The sequence below is a fragment of the Grammomys surdaster genome, unplaced genomic scaffold (genome assembly GCF_004785775.1).
Source record: "Grammomys surdaster isolate TR1022 unplaced genomic scaffold, NIH_TR_1.0 364, whole genome shotgun sequence".
Lineage (NCBI taxonomy): Eukaryota > Metazoa > Chordata > Mammalia > Rodentia > Muridae > Grammomys > Grammomys surdaster.
This window is the reverse complement of record NW_021604783.1, coordinates 1539882-1562050: the sequence shown is the minus strand read 5'-3', so window position 1 is coordinate 1562050 and position 22169 is coordinate 1539882. Positions and strand designations below refer to the sequence as shown.

Genomic DNA, 22169 nt, shown 5'->3' with positions numbered 1-22169 from the left:
AAAATCTAAAAAAAAAAAAAGTTGAATATACTAGCTACTTGTGTCATCCCTGTTAGAAAACACCCAGCAGAAACAATTTAAGAGAACAAAGACTCTGCTCATGGTGACACAGAAACAAAGATAACGTGTTCAAGGCCTCCAAGCTACAAATTGGTCTGGGAGATTGGTACTCAAAAAGCACACAGTATATAATGTAACATACAGTGTTACATTATAGCTTTGTATTGGGGATGCTTTCAAAAGTATGCCTAGCTGGAGATGTAGCTCAGTGGTAGAGCGCCTGCCTAGTATGTGTGAGGCCCTGGGTGTAATCCCCAGAACGCCAAGGATGGGTGGGTGAGAAGGAGAACATGTCTAAAATGACTCCTTAGTGTAGTAAGGATAAAACACATTGAGAAATTGAGATACAATGCTGTCAGGAACATTGTATGTCTGGCCTTATATATGCTCTCAGATATTTACTAAACAACTTTGTATTATGAGTTGCTATGAGTGGAATGGCATCCTGGACAACCTTCAGTGTTTTTTTTTAAGCAAGGACCTCATAAGTAATTATGTCCCCTGTGTGGTATGGAGTGGATGGAAAGTAAGGATAACTAGGAAACCTGGGAAGCTAGAGCAGCTCATACTGGGAGTAGCAGCCTTTCAGGGAAGACAGTGGACACAGGAGTAGGTCAGAGCCTTGAGGGAAGAAGGGTGAAAGATGACCTAGAAAGATATATTTCGGATGCAGGGATTTGGAAGTGCTGTTTACAGATGTGATTAAGAAAGTTAAATTAAGATAATTAACTTGGATTATCCAGTTGGTCTCTGAGCACAGTATTGAGTGTTGTTATAACAGGCAGAGGGAGTTTAGAGACCACAGAGGACAAAACATTGTATACACAGAGCAGAAAGCATTTTTGAAGATGCTGAACCAGAGGACAATATGGCATGGCCACAAGGCACACATTCCAGCAGTCACTGAATGTAGAAGAGGGTAGGAGAAGATTTCTGCCTAGAACTTCTGGAGGTGGTAGCACCTGTCAACACTTTCCTGTAGACAATTGATACCTGTTGTGGATGTATCCGAGGCCCCAGCAGGACACAGGTGAAGAGCAACCCCAGGAGTGTGTGAGTTCTCTCTATGGTCACCTTTGAGTTCTGCGTTCTGCACGTATGTACACCGTTTCTCAGGGGTTTGGCCAAACAGGAGGATTGAAAGAACACTGAGTAATGGTGAACCAGTCTAGAAGATCGTGGCTCCACAGGGCACAGGAAAGGATGATATGGGCATTAGGTGGGCTCTGTGGCCTGGAAACAGACCTGTGACATAATGTAGACAAGATGTCATCGGATCTCTTCCCTGTTTCTTTGCAGCTGCCCCCAGAAGTGAGTAAGATCTCAGAGGACCTCCGGCCATCTGCAACTCCTCCCTCCGTAGGCCCCAGTTTTGTGCAGAGCCACTTTCAAGCACAATACAGGTAAGATGGCAGAGTGCTTAGAGTGTGGTCCCCAGGAGTTGTGCACGAAGGCCACCTGTATCTCATTGCCCTTGACCCTGCACAACAAAACACTCAAGTTTCTTTCCCTTTCCTATCCCAGCCCCAGCTATTCACTGTCTTGTTTCCAACCTTGAGGATTTCTTTTCTTCTTCTTGGCTTCTTGGAATGGCCTTCTGCTCTCCTTTAAAGGAGTGGCTAGGGATGGTTCTATAGAGCGGAATGTGGTGGCCAGGATAAACCATCCTGCATGCACAGTGAAGCTGTGGCCAGGATAAACCATCCTGCAGATGCAGTGAAGCTGCGGAGACTCTTCCTGTCTGCTTGGCATGGACAGAGAGCTCAGCGGAGTTAGTCCCTGTGAGCTCAGCTTAGCACGGTGGATATAAAAATCATCACATGGCCTTTGACTTCCAGGAGCATGCACTGTGGGTATTTCTAATATGAGAGTATGGATGTTTATAAGAATCATGGTGTTTGGTGAAAATACCTGCATCAACAAGACTTCAAAGATGAGACCTTAGCCCCAGACTGTTTGGCCACATGTGTCTTTTCATGAGTTTTGGTAGCTGAATAGGGTCAGATGGATGGGAACATACTCAGCAAAGATGACTGTAATCTCCAAGGTGGGAATGAGCACAGAGGTCAAGATTTAAGGGAAGCCTTGGATGCAAAAAACTTCATTTATGTGAGATGTTCATATACGTATGTTTCTAACATCAGGTTTAGATTCCACTTTTTAAAGGCTGAGGCAAAACCAAAATTGAATACGTGAATGGTATGGTGGTTTGACATGTGTCTATAATATACAATGGCATGTTAAATATATATGTATCCTCAAATGTTCATCATTAGTTTATGGTGAAATCTTACAAAATCCTCTCTTGTAGCTTTTTACTTATTGCATAATATTCAGTTATCTCTAATCACTCCACCTGTGTGGTTGAACAGAGGACTTCTTGCTGTCTGTGGGTTAGTCCTATTGGTCAACATTTCCCTATCTGCCATCTCTTCTCCCTGGCCTCTGGTAATTGCCATTCTACTCTTACCTCCTGTGAGACAGTTTTTAGAGTCAATGTGTAATATTTACATATGATTTGATAACACATTTTATATTCTATGTGAAAATAATTGTGCTTATGCTCCATATGAAATATATGTACTATCATATATAAGGTAATATGTAATTATACATTTGTAATAAAATATGTTGAATAATATAAATGGTATATATTATGTTTATATAACTTATTATTACTGCTTTTTAAGGAGTTGGATCTCATACATGTTAGGCAACTATCCTACCACTGAGTGACATTAATAGTAAATATTAAATTTATTTATATAATTATATACATACTTAACATGCTTAAGTATATTTTATTAGTAATCTCTGTGTGTTTGTGGGTACTTGTACATGTCTACGTATGTGTGCAGAGGCAGAAGTCAACTTTGGTGGTGTTCCTCAGTTTTCATTGGTTTGGTTCTTTTTTTTGTTTTTGTTTTTTAATTTTAGATAGTATCTGTCATTAGTCTGGGACTTTCGAATTAGGCTTGGCTAGCTGGCCAGTGAGCCCTGGAATCCGCCTTCTCAATGTTGAGTTAACAAGTGCATGACGTCTAGCCATTTTATGTGCATGCTGGGGTCAAACTCATTTTCTCCTGCTTGTACAGCAAGCAGTTTACAAACTGAACTTCTCCCCAGCTCTTGTTAGTAGTCACCCTTACAGGAGTCTGGGAGACAAGTGAGGCACTGGGCCTTCTTGCTGGGACTCACAGTAAGTACAGAAGAAGCTCTGCCCTCAGCAGATTCTTTGACGTCTGAGCCCTGCCTTTGCTAACTCTCCTGTGTTGCTTTCCTATCTTGTGTTTATTTGCGATTGTCTGTGGTCAGTTTGGTTGCACTGAGCCAGGCTTTCTTGTTCCTTCAAATGGATTCCAGTGTCTGTCCTTCTGGGTGTTGCCTTAAGCCATTTCCAGAAGAACTGCACTCTGGTCTTGGTGACTGTCCCTTTTCCTTTGCTCTGCTGTGTTTCCCCAGAGCTCTTAGTGAGTTTTTTTTCTTAATTACTTCCCTTCAAGCAGGTGACATTTAGTCCTTTAAAATCCCCCAGCTTCCAGCCACATATTTTCATACTTTCTGGGGGGGGGGGGCTTTTATTCTTTGTGTTTGACCAGGAGGGGTTGACTTAAAGCTTCTCTGTTTAAGAAGTTGCATTATTTTCAGCAATTTCAGAGGGAATGAATAGGTAGGGATTGCCATCTTTGAGGATGATTGTTCAAGAGGCCCATGTACAGTCTGAATGCTTTGGAGCTACTTTCTGTGGGAGCAGAAAACAGCCACAGTCTGCTCCAGGGAGGGAGGATCATGAGGAAGCTGCTGGAACAACTGTGGAGTGCTGCATCTTCTCTTTGGTTGCTGAGAGTATTGCGTGGTACAGATCGCTCCAAAATGAGCTTAAACTCTTTGTATGAATAGTTGTGAGCTACCATGTGAGGGCTGGGAATTGAACTGGGGTCCTCTGGAAGAGTAAAAATACTCTTAACCACTGAGTCATCTTGCTAGCCCCAATCTTTTTTTTTTTTTGTTTGTTTGTTTGTTTGTTTTTCGAGACAGGGTTTCTCTGTGTAGCCCTGGCTGTCCTGGAACTCACTCTGTAGACCAGGCTGGCCTCGAACTCAGAAATCTGCCTGCCTCTGCCTCCCAAGTGCTGGGAAGGTGTGCGCCACCACTGCCCGGCTTCCAGCCCCAATCTTAAATGCTTCCCAGATATGTGTAGGAAGTGTCATTTAAACAACAATCCTCCCATTCTCACCCCTGTCCCAAACATCTTGATTGATAAGAGAGGACCTAGGGACCTGAGAGGTGGGAGACTTGGCATTAGATGAGGAAATCAGGAAGCCCTCTTTTCAGATGGACATTTGAGCAAAGAGGGGAGTGACAAGAAGTCTACCAGTCAGATCACAGGGATAGGTATTCCAGGTTGGGGAGCCGCAGAGACAAGGCCCCTAAGTGGGCCATGATTTGTGTGAATTCAAGGGCTGGGAGGGCAAGTTTAAGGAATAGGAAGAATGAATTGCAATGGCCAAGGCCTGTCATCCCAGCACTTGGGAGGCTGAGATGGGGACTGCTGAGTTTGAAGCCAGCTAGGGCTACATAGTTAAACAGGCCAGCCTGGGCTACAGAAAAAGACTCTCTCTCTCTCTCTCTCTCTCTCTCTCTCTCTCTCTCTCTCTCTCTCTCAAAAACAAACAGAAAACAAACAAGAAGCAGGCCAAGATGGGTCAGTGGCAAGAGGGCAATGAGGTGGATCTGGGTGGTGGGCAGGGACTGGTGTGGAAGAATTTCTTCACTGGGAAGGGCACAGGAAGAGCTTTTTTATCTAACCATTATTGGTGGGTGGTTTATTGGGAAAATTGAGGGTGCTTTGAAGTGTATGCTATGTTCCTGACTTTGTGTGGGGTGTATGGGTCTTCAGGGCTGGGCTTCTCAGGAAGTGATATTTGAGTCAGTCAAATGTTAAGGATCTACAGTGCCCTTCTAGTAGATTTCTCATCTATAAGAGCATAAGAGGTGTTTGTGCTAGTGACAGCTAAGAATACCACCTTGAGCCAGAGAGCCTGTCATATAGAGAAAGTGTCGTCAGGGAGCCTATGTAAGCAAAGGCTTTTGAGGTATTAGAGGTGATTTTCTGCAGTGGAATGGATGGGGGCAGCTCCAAGATGATGTATTGCATGGTCGTAATTTGTCTGTTTCCATGGGGGAGTATGGATGCTGTCAGTCTCCTAAGAAATGGGGGCGATGAGTAATTATGGGTTCTCTCTCTTCTATCTCCTCATTTCTTATGAGGTACTGAGGGCTAAACCCAGGACCTCCATGTCCGTTTTTGGGCCCACTGGTCATATTTAATCTGTCACCATTCCCAATTTCTGAGAAACAGGTGTATTTCCCATCTTTTCTATAGTTTAACTTAGGAACAATATGTTATTTTTATTCTTTATGAAATAAGAATGGGGTCATAGCTCAGTGAGAAAGTACATGCTTGGGATGGCAAGGTCATATTCTTCAATCATTTGGATATGATACAAGTCTATGAAGTTTGATACAATACAGTTCTGTGGGTTCAGTTCTCACTACCATGAGATATGTACATATACATACATACATACATACATACATACATACAAACACTTAACCAATTACTTAGAAAATTTTTATTTTTTTCACAAATCACACATTTTGCTATATGAAATAAGTTCAAGGCTAATTAATATAAGGTCATATTGGGGCAGAAAATGTGGCTCAGAGGTTATGAGCACTTACTGCTCTTGCAGAAGATGAGTTTTGATCCCAGAACCCACATGAGGCAGCTCATAAAACCCTTTGACTCCTGTTCCAAAGGATCCGACATCCCCTTCTGGCACCTGCATATGTTCACATGCACAGACACACAGAAGTAAATTTAGAAAAAAGAAATTGAAGTCATATTCTTGAACCAGTTTGATACAATGTAACTCTATGAAAGAAAACAAATACAACGTACCTGGTTTTGCCTTTTGGAGGCTAAAAGAAGAAAAGTGTGAAATAGGGATTGGAAAGTTTTCCAAACACAAGAATATATTCTGTGACTTGATGTGTACCTCTGTACACAGTGATCAGGAGAGGTGGGATGATCTGAAGAAGCAGTAGCTGAGGGTACCCCACAAATGCCATGGCCAGTGAATGCTGTGGCACACACTGCTTTTTTTTTTTTTTTTTTTATCAAAACACTACACTGGTTCTCCCAGGTCAGTGTTAAACAGAAAAGACTAGGCATGGGTGTGTGGTGCAGTGTAGACAGTGGACCGAACATCCCTGAGGCCCTGTGCTCCAACGCTACCACCAGCACAGTAAGCAAGGAAACCAAAGACCACTGGGGACTGTTTTCTACATTGTACTTTCAACTTTTTAATAACTTCTATCCACTTAGATAACTTGTATCCCTATTGTAACCATTAGGTAACTTGTATCCCTAAGATCTGGCAAAGAGCCAACAACACCTCACATGAATCTATTGGTTCACCTTCTTGCTATGCTGCTGCTGTTGTTGTTGTTGTTGTTATCTTTGAGATAGTATCTTGCTATATAGTCTACGGTGGCCTGGAACTTTTCATCCTTCTACCTCAGCCTCTTGAGTGCTAGAATTATAGTTATGAAATATTATATCTGACTTGCAGAAAGTTTTTAAACTTAAGATGCCAGAGTCCTTCCCCTACGTCATTGATATAGAATCTATGGCAGGAAAACCTGGAAGTCTGGACCTTTACGAATCTTCTGTGGACTAGGCTAGTGAGATGGCCCAGAAGGTAAAAGGCCCTTGTTGCCAAATCTGATGACCTAAGTTGTGCGCCAGAACCCACATGGTGGAAGGAAAAGACCCGCTCCCAAAGACTGTCCTCTGACTTGACATATGCTGTGGCATGTCCTCCTATCCTCCCTGTTAAACAAACAAACAAACAAACAAACAAACAAACAAAACAGCTGTTTTTTGTTTTGTTTTTTTGTGTTTTAGTTTTTTTCCCAGACAGGGTTTATCTGTGTAGCCCTGGCTGTCCTGGAACTTACTCTGTAGACCAGGCTGGCCTTGAACTCAGAAATCTGCCTGCCTCTGCCTCCCAAGTGTGTGCACCACCACTGGCCAACCAGAACAGCTGTTTTTTAAAACAGCCATTCATGTGTTTTGGGGACTCAGGAAAGCTGAGAATCGAGAATAAAGAGGCCCTGAGACCTCTGGCTTGAAAATTGGCATATGGGTTTCTTCCCCCATCCTTGGTATGCTGAGACATTCTCATGCATAAAGTCCTCTCTCTCTTCCCTGCAAAAGGGAAGAGTCCTGAAACAGAGAATCAACAGTTTTACTTTTAAAATTATCCATTTATTTTGTTGTTTTATACAAAGTTCCCTATGTTGCCCATACTGTTCTCAAACTTCTGGACTCAGGTGATCTTCCGACCTCAGTGCCCACACCAAGCTCGACGATGCATTTCAATGTCCAACCCAGGGGCATGTACGATGACAGTGCTGGGTAGCCATCATCTCTTCCCCGCTCCTGAACACTTTTATCACCCAAAGAGAAAATCTGGTACCCAGTGAGTAGTCACATTCCACTTCATTTGCCCCCAGCTTCCAGAAACCACCAATTTGTAGTGTGCCACTTTGGTGTTTCCTATTCTAGATATCTCACATAAATAGAATGATACAATAGGTCTGGGTATTTCTTGGTACTTGACATAATATTTCCAAGATATTGGGACTCTTCCTTTTTATGGCTGAGTTGTATTCCACAGTGTGGATGTACCACATTTTGTCTGCCTGCCCCCTTATCTATTGCTGGGTACTCTGGTGTTGGGCACTGCTTGTGCCCTGGAGGTCGCGGGCGGCCGGACAGGCGCGAGCAGGAGCGGGCTGCGGAGCGGCGGTCCTGAGCGTGAGCCGGAGCGCAACAGTGTGCGGGGGCGTTCCGGGAACCGGGGCTCTCAAGAGAAAGTGTCTGGCAGCCCGCTGGAACAAAAGGCTTCTCTCTCCCACTCCCGTCCCACCGCACGGGTGTAAGTGTGATGACGTTCATCTCTGCTCTTGCCTTCACAGGTCTTCCTTGACTTGTCCTCACTGCCTGAAACAAAGCAACACCTTCGACCCCTTCCTGTGTGTGTCTCTTCCCATCCCCTTGCGCCAGACGAGGTACGTGAGTGTCCTGAGTGCTGTGACGTGCCCACTCTACTTGACCCCTCTTTCCTCTTTTCTGGGAACCTTCTGTTCCTGGATCTACCATTTTTCATTTAACATTTCTCTAAAACTGGTTGTATAGTCAGGTGACACTCAGCTAGTGGGCAATTAAAGAGAAAGGAGTGTCCATTCTTTAGCTGACGAACAGGATGCTTGTGTGTGTCCATGGTAAGTCCACAAAGTGTCCTGACTTAGGTCTCTGGCCCACTCAGGAGCTGGCACAGCCCCCACTTCAGACAAGGGCATCTGTTGCTACATGTTCTTACCTGCGGTATCTCAGAATCCTGTTCCTTTCTTTATAAAGGTGTGGGAAATGTTTCTTTTCTGGCTTTCCTATACATTATTTATTTATAGTCAGAGTCTCATTCTATAGCCCATCCCTCTGCCTTACTCTCCCAAGTGCTGTGTCTGTAGACATGAACTACCACACTTGATTATAGGGAGATGATTTCATGAAGGAAGAAAGAAAGAAAAAAAGGCTTGTTTGGTACAGGTGAGGAAAAAATCGGTGTTGGGGTGAGAGAGCAGTGGACTGCAATGTCTAAAAGCAAGGCACTGGCAGTGCAGTCTCTTTCTCAGAATCCCATCCTGCCATCAACACAGCTGGCTAGGCCAGTGTCCTGGAAGCTGACAGCAGGAGCTGGTGTGGGCCCGGAGGTAGAGGTGTTTCTTCATTGTGTTCTTACCTTGTTCAATCCTGTCTCCGCCCCTTCCTATCCACTTCTGCATGCTTAGGATCTAGCAGAACACAGAGACGTACATGACAGCCACACCTCCATCTGCCCAGAACTGCTGTGCTGTCTGTGTCATAAGCATAACTGTTGTCTTACACAGTAACATGGGTTAGACCTCCATTGATAGAATCGAAATGTAGGCTGTGACTGAGGATACTCCATAGCACAGTGGTGGAAGCACTGACCCTGGGGCAGACTTCCCATGTTCTAATCCCAGCTTGTGACTTGGCATAGCAGTCACTGTCCCTCAGGAGTGGGCTCTGGGGGCTGTGAGGGGAAATGAAATCAGAGACTGAAAGGGAAATTTTCACTGAGAGGAAAGTGACCAGTAGGGTTCATTTCTTTTAAAATAAGCAACTTGGCTGTTTTGTTTTACAAAACACAGAATTTTTTTATTCGTTTGTTTTAAATACTACCTGTCTGTTACAATCATAGGATCAGAGGGAGCGGAGATCTACACAGTGTGATTTCCACTCAAAATCCTTTTATGTTCAACCCTCTGGAAAAGCTGTTTGGAAGAGTTGACTCTTTCCTGCCGCCTAGTGGCTGGGCACCTAAAGTTCAGGGACCCAACTAGCAAACTGTGTTTAAGGGCTGAGCCTGTCCCCATGGTCCACGGTGTTGGTGACCATTCCCTTCAGTCCTTTAAGACTTTTGGCTCCCTTTCTGTTTTCCAGATTCTTGAGTGTCACTTTGGTGTTCCCCTCTAAGAGCCAGCGGTTCCTGCGTGTTGGCCTGGCTGTGCCGATCCTTAGCACGGTGGCGGCCTTGAGGAAGATGGTTGCGGAGGAAGGAGGCGTCCCTGCAGAGGAGGTGTGCTGGAACGGCTGGGGCCTGGCCATTGAATGGCAGAATGCTGACTGGGCCAGCTGCCCAGGCTAATGTGTGGTTCCCAGATGACTCTAGCATGACTCACTGGCTTCTACTTGATTAGTTGTCCCTCGGTGTCTGTGGTGACCCAGCCTTCTTTTCTCCCTGCATTATTACTCAGGGTGACAGCAAAGAGACACCTTGCAGTTCAGAAGGTGATGGTAATTGTGATCCAACAGCAGCTAACCAGTCATGTTTACTAAGTGTGGGCACTGTCCTATGGTTATTTTCTCTGTCCCTCTCTCCCTCTCTTCTGACATAAGGTCTCACTACATGATTCTGGCTGGCCTGGTACCCTATATATATTCCAGGGTGGCCTTAAATTCCTAGCCATCCTTCTGCCTCAGCCTCTCCAGTGTTGAGATTATAAGCATGTGCCACTGTGCTCTGCTATCCCATGAGTTAATCCTGGCCAATCTTGTAAAGAAGATATTACAGAGATCTTCATTTTTGAAGAGAGGAAAAAGGTTCAGAGAGGTTAAGCGAATTGTCCAAGGTCACACAGCTAGGAGGTGGCTAAGCTGAAATCAGAACGCATGTGGTTTTATGCTCTTCCACTCCTGAGAAAATCGGCTGGGTACTGAAGGGATGATGCTCAGTAAGATGCAGACATTGAAGGTTTGTCACAGGAGAGGAGATGGAGAGGGTGGAAAACTGATCTGCTGTCTTAAGACTGCCTACTTTGTAGCCCAAGATAGCTTTGACTACATGACCTTCCTGCCTCCATCTTAGCATGTACCTCCAAACCTGTCTTTGATTGATTGATTGATTTTTGGAGACAACATCTCATCATTCTGTGGCTTAGAAGGCATGTACCACCAGACCTGTCTTTGTTTCATGTATTTAGTTATTAATTAATTGATTAATTAATTAATTAATTTTTGAGACAGGATCTTCTCACTCTGTAATTTAGACTGCCTGTGGAGCTGACTATGAAGCCCAGGCTGGTCTCACACATGGAAATTCTCTTCCCTCAGCCTCCTGAGTGCTGGGGTTACAGGTGTGAGCTGCCACACTTGGCTTGATTTTGCTTCTTAAGGAGTCCTGGTGAAGAATTGGCTTTACTGTGCCCAGAGGACCCCAGTGACCTGTTGGGATAAAAGTGATACAGTGACAAGCAGCATGGCAAGATGAGAGGCTACTTGAGTTTCCTAGTTGCTGTGACCAAATACATGACAAAAGGGAACATCATGGAGGAAGGATTCATCTTGGCTTTGAGGGCTACATTGTAGCCTGTCACTGCTGAGGGGATGGGCAGGGGTGAGGCAGCTGGTCACACATCTGCAGTCAGGGAGCAAAGAGATGACTGCTGGTGCTCAGCTTGCCTTTGCATTCCGTCCAGCCCCAGGCTGGTGGTGCTCACATTCATGGTGGGTCTTCATCTTCAATTAAACCTTTCTAGAAATATACCCATGGGCACTTGCTGCTGTGTTTCCATGATGATCCTAAATCCAGTCAGTTGACAATAAAGACTAATATCACAGAGGGGCTCTGAGTGGGGTTCTAGCTGTGACTCAGATGCTTTCCAGCTCTCTGACTTGGGCCTTGCAAGTAATTGATCAGCCTTCTATTTCTTTAACTATAAAATGGAAAATTTATGTTTCCTAGGTAACCTGGTAGGACCTTTTAAAATTAAACAAAATATGTGTAAGTCTTTTGTTAGGTACATTATAACACACATACAACAAAGTATTCACATCTTAAGGTAGTGGCTATGTCTGTATATTTGTAGAATCACCTTGGATACGATTCCATCAGTCTACTGGCCCCCCTCCTACTCTTATCTGAGTAGACTTGACCGCCATTTCTACCTGGAGAAACTCTCACACAGGGAAAAAATAATGCATATTTTCCTTGTAATGGTGCCTTCAAGCCTGATGACCTAAGTTCATGGTAGAAGGAGAAAGGAACTGTTCTGGAAAGTTGTCTTCTGACTTCTAAACACATGCTGTGGTTTGCACATTCCAGGCCCCGCTCATATAAAAATAAATGAAAAATATTTAATGAAAAATATAAAAACAAGTGAACTCTTAAGTGTTCTAGGGAACTATGTGTGTGTGTGTGTGTGTGTGTGTGTGTGTGTGGTGGGGGAAGAGCACAACATTTGGGAAACGTGACAGTAATGGAAGATGGAAAGGGCCAATCTGATGGAGGTTGAGTAGCCCCTCAGGACTGTCAGGCATGTGGAGTGTCCAGTGCATTTGTGAGGGGCATGGAACTCACATGCTGTCAGGACAGGATAGATAGTCTGATTGAAACTGAACATCCCTCTTGATGTTTTGATTTCTTTGATTGCCATGTGTGTCTATGGTAATGGAAGCATCTGGGTGTATTTATTCTATGTCTTATGACTTAGGTTCCATATATTAATTTATTTTAATTTTTACTAAAAGCCAGTATAAAAAATGAGTAAATTCTAATGTTAAATCTTCTCAAAGCAACACAAAGATCTTTGTTAAGTGCTTCAATTTTCTTAATCTTTTTGATTTAGATATTACTACAGATAGTAGCCAGGTATTGTTGGCTCATGACTATAATTCAGCATCTGAGAGGCTGAGGCATGTGAATTGCTGCAGATTCCAGGCCAGGCCAGCCAGGGATATGTACTGAGAACTTCTCTCAACCTTGACCCTGACCCTCTCCAAAAACGTTATTGTAGATAGTTAATAGTAGTTCTTATAGTTCTAGACTATAGTATCTGCCCCCTACTTGTAGTTAAACACAGTTTCATGGTCTTATGGTTTGAATGGATAGTGAAATTTTAAATTTAATGTTTATGTAATTAGTAATATTAATTACTACTTTCTTTGGTTCATTTTACAACTCAAAATTTTCTTCTGGTTCACCCCCCCTTTTTTCTGTAAAGCCTGAAATACATCTTTTACAAGAGAACTTCCCAGCTGCTGTGCCTCAAATGGACACTGTGAGATCTGTATATCAGGATGCTAGGGAAGCCAGGTCTCTTTCCTGTAATGTAAACCATCTTGTGTTCTATGAACATGTTTTTCAGGCCGGACACATGAGAAACATCAGTAGCACCATGTTGAGCCCCTCTTAGTGGAGCACTGTTCATGGAGATCAGTTTTTATTTATTGAGAGTGGTTTTTATCCTATTTGTGCTATGGCAGGTTAGTTAGATATAAAACTTTAGATTTTTTAGAATTTTTGTGTGGTTGTAGTTAAAATGTCTGTTGTTAACCAAATTATTTTGTTTTCTATATTTTGTGATTTAAGATATGTAGACACTTGGAAGGAATGGAGAAATAAGTTTTAAGGCTGAGTTATTTTTTAATTTTATGTTTACTTGTGTGTATGTGTGTGTGTGTGTGTATGTGTGTGTGTGTCTGTGTGTGTGTGTGTGTGTGAGCGCGCGTGTGTGTATGCACACATATGGAGTCCAGAGGACAACATACAGAAATTGGTTCTCTCCTTTCATCGTGTGGGTTCCAAGGATCAAACTCAGGTCATCAGGCTTGGCAGCAAGCACCTTTCCCCACTGAGCCATCTCACTGGCCTGGTTTTTGAATTCTTATCTAGTGGGTTCTCTTTGAGAAAATGATCCTTCTCATCTCAGGTGATCTTGGTTGAACTGTATCCCAATGGATTCCAGCGGTCATTCTTTGATGAAGAGGACCTGAATACCATTGCAGAGGGTGACAATGTGTATGCTTTCCAAGTCCCTCCCTCACCTGGTCCGGGGACACTGTCAGGTACAGTAGTGTCTTACATAAGTTGTTTGGGACGGCATGAGTGAGTGTGAGGTGGGGTATCTTTCAGGGTGCTAAGGCAGAAGCCTTTAAGGCTTGTAATTGCTAGACTCATTTCTTCTGTAACTTACCTGCAGATGATTGATATTAAAAATCTCAGTGAGTATTACAATTACCCAGAGGGCTACTTAAAGCAGACTTCTGGGCTCCTTCTCAAGAGTTTCAGATTCACAAGGCCTGAGGAGGGGCTTGAGAATCTGCATGTCAATCATGGCCCTGATGCTGCAGGTCAAGGGACCACACTCTGAGAATCTTTGCTTAGCAGGAGGTGCTGATGTCATCTTTGTTTCAAGACTGTTACAATTCACAGCTCATGTCTGGCATCAAATTCCTACCAGTTGAGCTGTAGACAGGCAAAGAGATGAAGAGCACATTAATCTCTGACAGGTAAATGTGGTCTTTTTTAAAAAAGCTAACTTCCATTGTGTATCACTGTACATTTTAGCACAATTAGCCAGTTTAGAAGGCCATGTTTAAAGACCCCACTGCAGCATGCAGCAGCCCCCCACTTACTTCCATATTCTCCTTTTGAAGTTTCTGTTACCTACAACCCCCTGAGCTCTCAAAACATTAAATGAAAAATTTCAAAACTACCCATTGCTAATGTGTATCTCTGTTTTGTGGTACTGGGGATCAAACTCAGGGACTTACACAAGCCAGTCAGGTAGTCACTCTACCTGTGCTCCAGCCCCACAATTGGTAGATATTAAATAACCTTGATGGTAGCCACTTGTTACCATTCTGTTTTATTACTTTTTGTTATTATTCTCCCACTGTGCTGAATTTACAAATGAAAATTTATTTATCATAGTAGGAAGAAGCATAGTATTGTAGGGTTGGTAATGTGAATGGCAGCTTGCCACACCTCGGATGACTCCTGTGCTCTGAGCCTGTGTCCTCAGGTAGCCCAGTCAGTGAGCTGTGGGAAGCAGATGTTTGACGTTCTCTGTGTTAACAGGAGAGTAGCGGGCCACATAATCTGGAACAAAACACTGATTGACCTTGACTGTGTTATAACCCAGGGAAATAAGTCCTCATTTCAAATTTAATCATGAGTAACACATACATTCCTTGAGAAAAAAAAAAATCAGTATTTCAGAACTGGTTAGAACTAGAGGCCCTCTCTTTTGTCCCCAGTAGGGGATGCTCTAAGGTTCTCTTGGAGACATAAAAGCAACCCAAGTAATTTCAGGTTGCTTTTCAGATTGCTTTTGAAATTTTCTAATCAAACTCAGGCCCATCTTTTAAAATTATTGGCTGATGACAACCACAAAATCATATGTATATGAATTTTGTATGCCAGGAGCCAGGAGCCATCTCCCCTCAGAGGGGGGGGGGGGGGGCGGGGGGCCCCGCGGGTTCTTTCCTCAGTAGTGACTGGATGCTCTGGTATCATTCTCTTCTCCAGCTCATCCATCTTGTCTGTCAATGTCACCGCGCTTGGCAGTTCATGACAGCCAGCGCTTCTCTGCGCCTCTCCACAGCGAGAACAGGGTGATCATCCTCTTCTGTAACCTGGTGGGGTCAGGGCAGCAGGCGAGCAGGTATGTGAACCTCCTTCCTGTGTTCATGTGATAAGTGGGATTTGTAGACCTGTGCTCACCACTCCTCTCTCTTTTCTTCTCTCCCTCTCTCCTTCAGTCCTTCCTTCCCTCTCTCCCTCCTTCTCTTTCTTCATCTCATATAGCCCAGATTGGCCTTAAATTCACTATATATCAAGACTGGCTCAGGACTCCTGGTCTTCCTGTCTGTTTCTCCCCAGTGCTAGGATTACACCATACTGGGCTCTATACTTGGATTCTATCTAGAATAATTCTAACTTAATAAAATAAGTATTTATTCCCATTGTTAATAAAGTAGAAGATGAGAGCAGAGTGCTTCTGAGCAAGAGGATTAGCTGTAATTGCCTCGAGCAGATGGCGACACCATCCTTAATTAAACACCAGAGGTTTCCTGTTAATTGCAGGAACGGTTGTGATGGTCCACGCCACTACTACTTTATATCGCGTCACGAGGGCTAGCAGCAGCCAGCCAGTGTGGAAAACTGGCTACAAGAGGAAAGCGAAGCATGACCATGCACACCTGTAATCTCCGTTAGTCTGGAGGCTGAGGCAGGAGGATTGTGAGGCCAGCCTCAGCTATGTAGCATGTTACAGGTCAGCATGAGCTACACAGTAGACAGGTCACTAGGGGGAAATAAAAAGGTGGAGGTAAAGGAAATAAAACCCAGCACTGTTTGTAGTTTGACAGTTTGTCTGGAAGACATGAACTAGAACGTGATTCAAACTAATTAAAGGGTTCAGGAGAGTGATTGGTTATATTATAAATATTCAAAAACAGACAACTTTTTGATATAGTCAGATTAAGTGTCTTAAGGAAATTGTGACTGTTTGGTTGATAGATATGACCCTGATTTGATCATTCTACAGTGTGTGCATGCATTGAAACATTGCAGTGGGCCCTGTAAATATGTATATTGATCATGTGCTAGCTAAAATGCAGATGAAGTGTCTAAAGGAGTCTGGGGGCTGGAGAGATGGATCATGGTTAAGAGCCCTGGCTGCTCATAAGGAGGACATACTTGGCTCCTAATATCCCATGGTGGCTCACAACTCTTTGCAATGCCAAGAAGATTCGTTCTGTCCTATGCAGACACTAGGCATGCATGTGGTGTACATACATGTATCCAGGCAAAATAGTCATACTCACAAAATAAAATAAACTTTAAAATACAGAGAGAGAATTCTGGTGTGGCTCAGTGCTGTAGCATAACAGCTTAGTGTATACAAGGCATAGCACTAAATAAGCAATACAAAATAAAAACACCAGAGAATTCCTTTGAGAGGTGCTTAGATTGATAAAAAATGGTTCTAAGAGTTATCTGGGATCATAATGTGATAGGAATAACATGGCGACAACCACAATGCTGCCACCACCGCTGATGTGTTTTTGAAATAGTGTCTTATTCTGTAGCCCAAACTAGCCTTGAATTTCCTCAGGCTAGCCCCAAATTCATAATCCTTCAGTCTCAGCCTCCTACCTAGTTCCTAGAATCCTATATAGGAGTATAGTGTGACATACAGCTCAATGAAAATTTAATTTTTAAAATATTATGATAGGGATAAAAGAATATGAAAATAATCACAGAACCAAATTGGCCAAAGTATCTTTAGATATTTACTTTATGATAAAATGAGATATATCTCATAGTCCTGGGATGGCTGCATTATCCAATAATTAAGGTTGAACAACTTGCTTTTTATTTTAAAACAATCTTTCCTCTTGCTTAAATTTTTACATATAAATTCCAAATTAATTAAAATGTAGTCACAGAAAAGTTACCATAAAAGCAGTGTAGGTGAACATGCTGGCACTCCCCTGAGTGAGTCCCTTTCTCAACAAAGCAGACAAAACAGAAAAGCAACATAGAATATTTATGTCTCTGAGTAGAAGAGGCTGTTTTTATAACACATAAAACAGAAGGCCACGAAAGAGGAGGCTTATGTTTCAAAAAATTAACATTTTAAACTGAAATAAAATGTAAAAACTTAAAGGCAAAAGAAAATGAGGGAAAATACGTATGTCTTGTGAGACTGAAGAATTCACCTCAGTCACGGAAAATCTAGCTCTCACTCAGATAACAAGAGTTATCTTATCATGAGAACATAGTAAGAGGAGTCCACAGAAGCATATGCATAGGGTAAATGATTCAGTACCATTGGTAGTGGGGAAATTCTAACTTAAGTAGTGAGATTCTATTTTAGTTCTTCAGATTGCTAAGGAAATCTGCACTAGTCATTCTGAGCAAGAACAAACCAACTTATTTGTCAAGATGGTAAAACAAAAAGCCAGCTCTTTATCCAGGGACCTAAGTCGAGGTGCTTGCTTCCCTGGTAAACTGCCGTGGCTTTTCTGTAGGGTGTTTTGGTGGTAAGAAGCATTGGCTTTGCCTTTCTATTTATAGAACTTCCATCCTAGGAGGACACGTGGTCACACATAGTGGAGGGCCTGTGTCTAAGCATATGTGTGGTTCCTGCCATAAACAGCATTGTTCAAATATTAACAAACTGGAAGCAACTCAGAATGCTTCACATCACAGGACTAGGTTGATGAGCTGATCCGTTTACTCAGTGGCAGCACGGGGCCCTTCCCCATCCAGACAGGGGCCTTCATGTCTGTGCTCAGTTTTACCAACATCAGTTCAACAGTTTTGCATTATCCTGTCAGATCTTCTCACAGCCAGGGTGCCTGTGGCAGAGCTGGAGCTCCTTAGGACATCCTATGCTCACTGGCAAGCCTACTTCTGGACATTCAGTGGGTTGGGATATGGAAAACTTCCCAGGAATGAGAACATTCCTGAGACAGGACACTGATGGTATTGTCTTCTGGATGCTCTGCTCTTGTTCCCACGTCCCCTTCCTCTGTTCTCTGGTGTGGGAGCACATCTCTTGGAATAGTCTGCACTGCAGCTTCTGTGTGGAACACATGTAAGCAACTGGCAACTCCATATTGTGCTTGGCTCCTAACTATTCAGTAATCCACTAGAGAGGAACCAGAGCAAAGCAAACATTCATGACTCTTGTTGGATTTCCTCTTCGGAAATAACTTATTTCATTGGATTTTCAGGTTTGGGCCACCATTCTTGATTCGGGAAGATAGAACAATCTCCTGGGCCCAGCTTCAACAGTGTATTCTCAGCAAGGTTCGATGCCTCATGAGGAGTGAGGTCTCTGCACAGGTCTGTATGCAAATGCGTGTGGTGTGTGTGTGTATGTGTGTGTGTGTGTGTGTGTGTGTGTGCGTGCACGCAGTGTGTGCGTACTTGTGTGGCATTTATGTGCAAGCAGTTATCTTGTGGCTTTGTAGTGTTTTCACTTCTGACATTAGGAGACGTCACTGAAATAAAGACTAACATTTGAATTATTATTCTCAACTTGTGTTTTTATGGCTTTCCATAGTTTTCACTAAGGGCTGGCAGAGTAAATTGTAGCTTACACATCTAGATAAAAATTTGAAGGTACTTGATAAAATTTCCTTTTTTTTCTTCTTTACCAACCTCTCTTGAGACAAAATCTTACTTTGTAGTCCAGGCTGGCCTTAAACTTGTGACAGTCCTCCTGCCTCAACTTCCCCAAGTTCTGAGGTTAAAGGCATGAGTTACCACCCCTGGCTTGAAACAGAATTTCTTTTCATTTTTTGTTTATATTTTTAAAATACAGTTTTCTTTGCTTATTGTGTGTGTTTATGTGCATGCTCTTGCATGGTGCACATAAGTGTCAGAGACTGCTCTTGGGACTCGGCTCTCTTCTTCCACCATGCGAGTGTGGAAGGGATTGAACTCAGGTTGCCAGGCTTGGCAGCAAGTGCCTTTGCCCGTTGAGCCATGCTGCCAGCCCTTGGGATATAATTACTGTGAAAAATTCATGGCTGATGAGACTAATGTCCATGGGTAAAATCTAGATAGTAAAATAATTTTGTTTTGAGAAACTGAGTTTAGCTGGGCGGTGGTGGTGCATGCCTTTAATCCCAGCACTTGGAAGACAGAGGCAGGCGGATTTCTGAGTTCAAGGCCAGCATGGTCTACCGAGTGAGTTCCAGGACAGCCAAGGCTACACAGAGAAACCCTGTCTTGAAAAACCAAAGAATAAAGAAACGAACCACCACAGAAAAGAAAAAAAGATTATAACAAAAAGAAAAAATACCGTCTTGTCCTGAAAATTTTTAAGGAAGTTTAAAACCCATTGACTTTCAGCAGCCATAAATCCGTAGGTTTACAGCTTCTGTGTCAAGAACTGCCTTGGCAGGGAAGGTTCTGGGAGCTTTAAGGTCGCATCAGTAGTGTCTTGGTTTAGAAACTGTTTAATAAGAGCCTTTCAGTGGGGTTATACCAAACTGTTTTATATAGATAATCTCTCACAATGGCTATTTCTTCCTACTCAAAGACGACCCTGTACATTTGATTTAGGGTTCATACCAAAAAGCAACTTGTTAAAAACCTTCACTATATTTAACCTTTATATCTAAAGGATCTGTTCGCTGTACTGAAGAGCCTGAATTAGAAGTGAGCTTCTCCACAAGTAGGTCAGGCTCCCTAGTAACAGTGGTGGCTGTCCCTCAGACTGTGTGCTACCGATGGTTAAAAGGAGATGAGGCCACTTTCATGTGGGCGTTTGTTTCAGCTGCCTCTTCCTTCCTCAGCGGGTCCTGTTCCTTACCTTATTGCGTGCATTTACTGCGTCTGTGTCCTTACAGTCCTTCAATGTTAGGAACTAATCGAAACACGAGTGTGGTTAGCAGGATTCAAATGCAGGAAGCCTCAGCCTGCCGCTGGATGCTTTTCCTTGTTGGAGAATGTGATGTCGGGCACGATGTGCTCTAGGAATCACGTGCTCAGATGGTGGCAAGGCTCTCAGGATAGCCCTCTTACTTAACCCATACTGGTTTTAAAATGTTATTTTTTACTTTTTTATTTATGTGTATGTGTGTGCCTCCTCATCTGTATGTGCACATGTATGCACTACCTGAGGAGGCCAGAAGAGGGAGTCTAAGCACCTGGAACTGGAGTTCCAGGTAGTTGTGAGCTGTCTCATGTAGGTGCTGGGAACTGAATCTGGACCCTATGCAAGGACAACGAGTGTTCTTAATCACTGAACCATCTCTCCGGCCCCAGCCTTAATCCTTTTAATATTCTATCAAAGATTGGCTCCACATGGCAGTAATTTGAAAAGAAAATATCCAGAGTCCTCAAAACTGAGCTGAAGAGATTAAGTATACATTGAAGGTTCTAAAATGAATTGGCTGACTCTAGAATAGAGGACAGGAAAGTAGTTTTTTATAAAAATGAGCCATTTGCTAGAGAGAATTAATTTACATGAATTATAGAAAAAAGAGTTACCACTGAAAAAACATTTTTTATGGTCACCATTTAAACTTGGGTGTGTGAGATCAGCACTGTTTCTTTATGCAGGGTTGGCTGCCTCCATATAGATCTTGGGATCTGGTTAAGGGTGGTCTCCCTGTGCAAACAGCAAGACCCAGTCAGTTAGGACTCACAAAGGAAACCTTTCTTTTTTCTCCTGGATTGAAATTAACGTTCTTAGAAAGTGTACACCCTTCCATGGCCAATTTGAACCAAAGCCTCTGAGGTTAGCAGGCTTCCAGCTATTCATTTGGTTTAGTCAAACCATAGATTAACCACACGCTGTACATTTGTCATTGGTGGATACATGAGTGGTTTTCTCTTTTGACAGTAGTCCCTGAACTTCACTGTCTAGACTAGTTCTCAGCCATCCTAATGCGTCAATCCTTTAACACAGTTCCACATGTTATGGTGACCCCAACCCTAAGATTATTTTTGTTGCTACTTCATAACTGTAATTTCGCTACTGCTCATGAATGGTAATCTAAGTATCTGATATGCAGGTGGTCTTAGTCAACCCCTATGAAAGGGTTGTTCAGGGATTGAGAACCACTGGTCTGTCTACTCTTGTGTGCTACTCAGTATCACGTCACTGTGTTAATCCCCACAGACACTGGTTCATGAAGAAGAAAGGCTTATAGACCTGGGAGTGTTGAGGGTTCTAAGACATGGCGCTTAGATGGATTCAGTTCCCATAGGGATGACAGGTGGTGACACGCTGTGGCAGAACATATGGGAACAAAGCCATCATACCTCAGGTGTGATGGGAGAGTTGGAGAACTAGGGTTTTGGAGCTCCTTTTGAGGATGCCCCAATAACCTAAGCATCTCTCATAAGACCCTACCTACTAATAGGCTGCCATATGGACCAAGTGTTCACTGAAAACAAACCCAGGGAGACAAATAATTAAATTACATTGAAACAGAACAACCTTATACATGGTTCTAGCTTTGTCCTGCCTGTTGTTCCTGCTCTCCTTGCAGCTGCCACAGCCACTGCAGGCCCTCACAGTTGTCTCACTGTGGTTTGGACCTTTGGTCTTCCAAAGCGATGGATGTTACTCTTTCCTGGAATTAGAATGCTTCCCTCCTTTTTTCTTGCCAGACGGAATCTGACGTACATCTCGCCCAGGATTTTAAGTACAGCTGTCTGCTGTCGGCTTTAATTTAGAAGGAAATGTTATTTTATTTTTTGACTGTAGCCAATTTTTTGAGTGACAGCTTTAAAAACTATTTCTTCATTTGAATGCAGACTGCATTGATTTTTTTTTGGCAAAATATATAACTTAACCATTCATAAGTATGTGTTAATTGGGTTTGCCATCCTGTATAATGATTACTGTACTCTTCAGTTTTTAAAATGATCCTCCCACAAAAACCTCTGTACCCATTTCCATTTAACAGAATAACAGAATACCCTGTTCCATTACTAGCTCCTTAGACCTGTAGCATATGCCAGGTTTTCCTCCACCCTTAGCTCCTAGTGTGCCTAAAATGGACCTCAGGGTGTTGCACACGATAAAGCTCTCCCAAGCCTAGAAGTTCAGGCTGAAGATAAAGGTGATAAGTTACTACCACAAAGATGGCAGATGTCTACTGTTCTGTTATTAGTGTGTGTGTGCATGTGTGTGTT

At 43.0% G+C, this 22169-nt stretch overlaps 1 protein-coding gene across 2 annotated transcripts in view; it reads left to right on the top strand.

Annotated features, from left to right (window-relative positions):
• The window catches only part of Usp43 (ubiquitin specific peptidase 43), a 62308-nt gene that overhangs the window by 17163 nt on the left and 22976 nt on the right, over positions 1-22169 (top strand). For both annotated transcript variants that reach the window (XM_028780171.1, XM_028780170.1), the window contains exons 3-8: positions 1360-1463; positions 8110-8202; positions 9659-9794; positions 13426-13561; positions 15027-15162; positions 18245-18356. In XM_028780171.1, coding sequence (XP_028636004.1) covers positions 1360-1463; positions 8110-8202; positions 9659-9794; positions 13426-13561; positions 15027-15162; positions 18245-18356 — 717 coding nt within the window. The remainder of the gene's footprint in view (positions 1-1359; positions 1464-8109; positions 8203-9658; positions 9795-13425; positions 13562-15026; positions 15163-18244; positions 18357-22169) is intronic.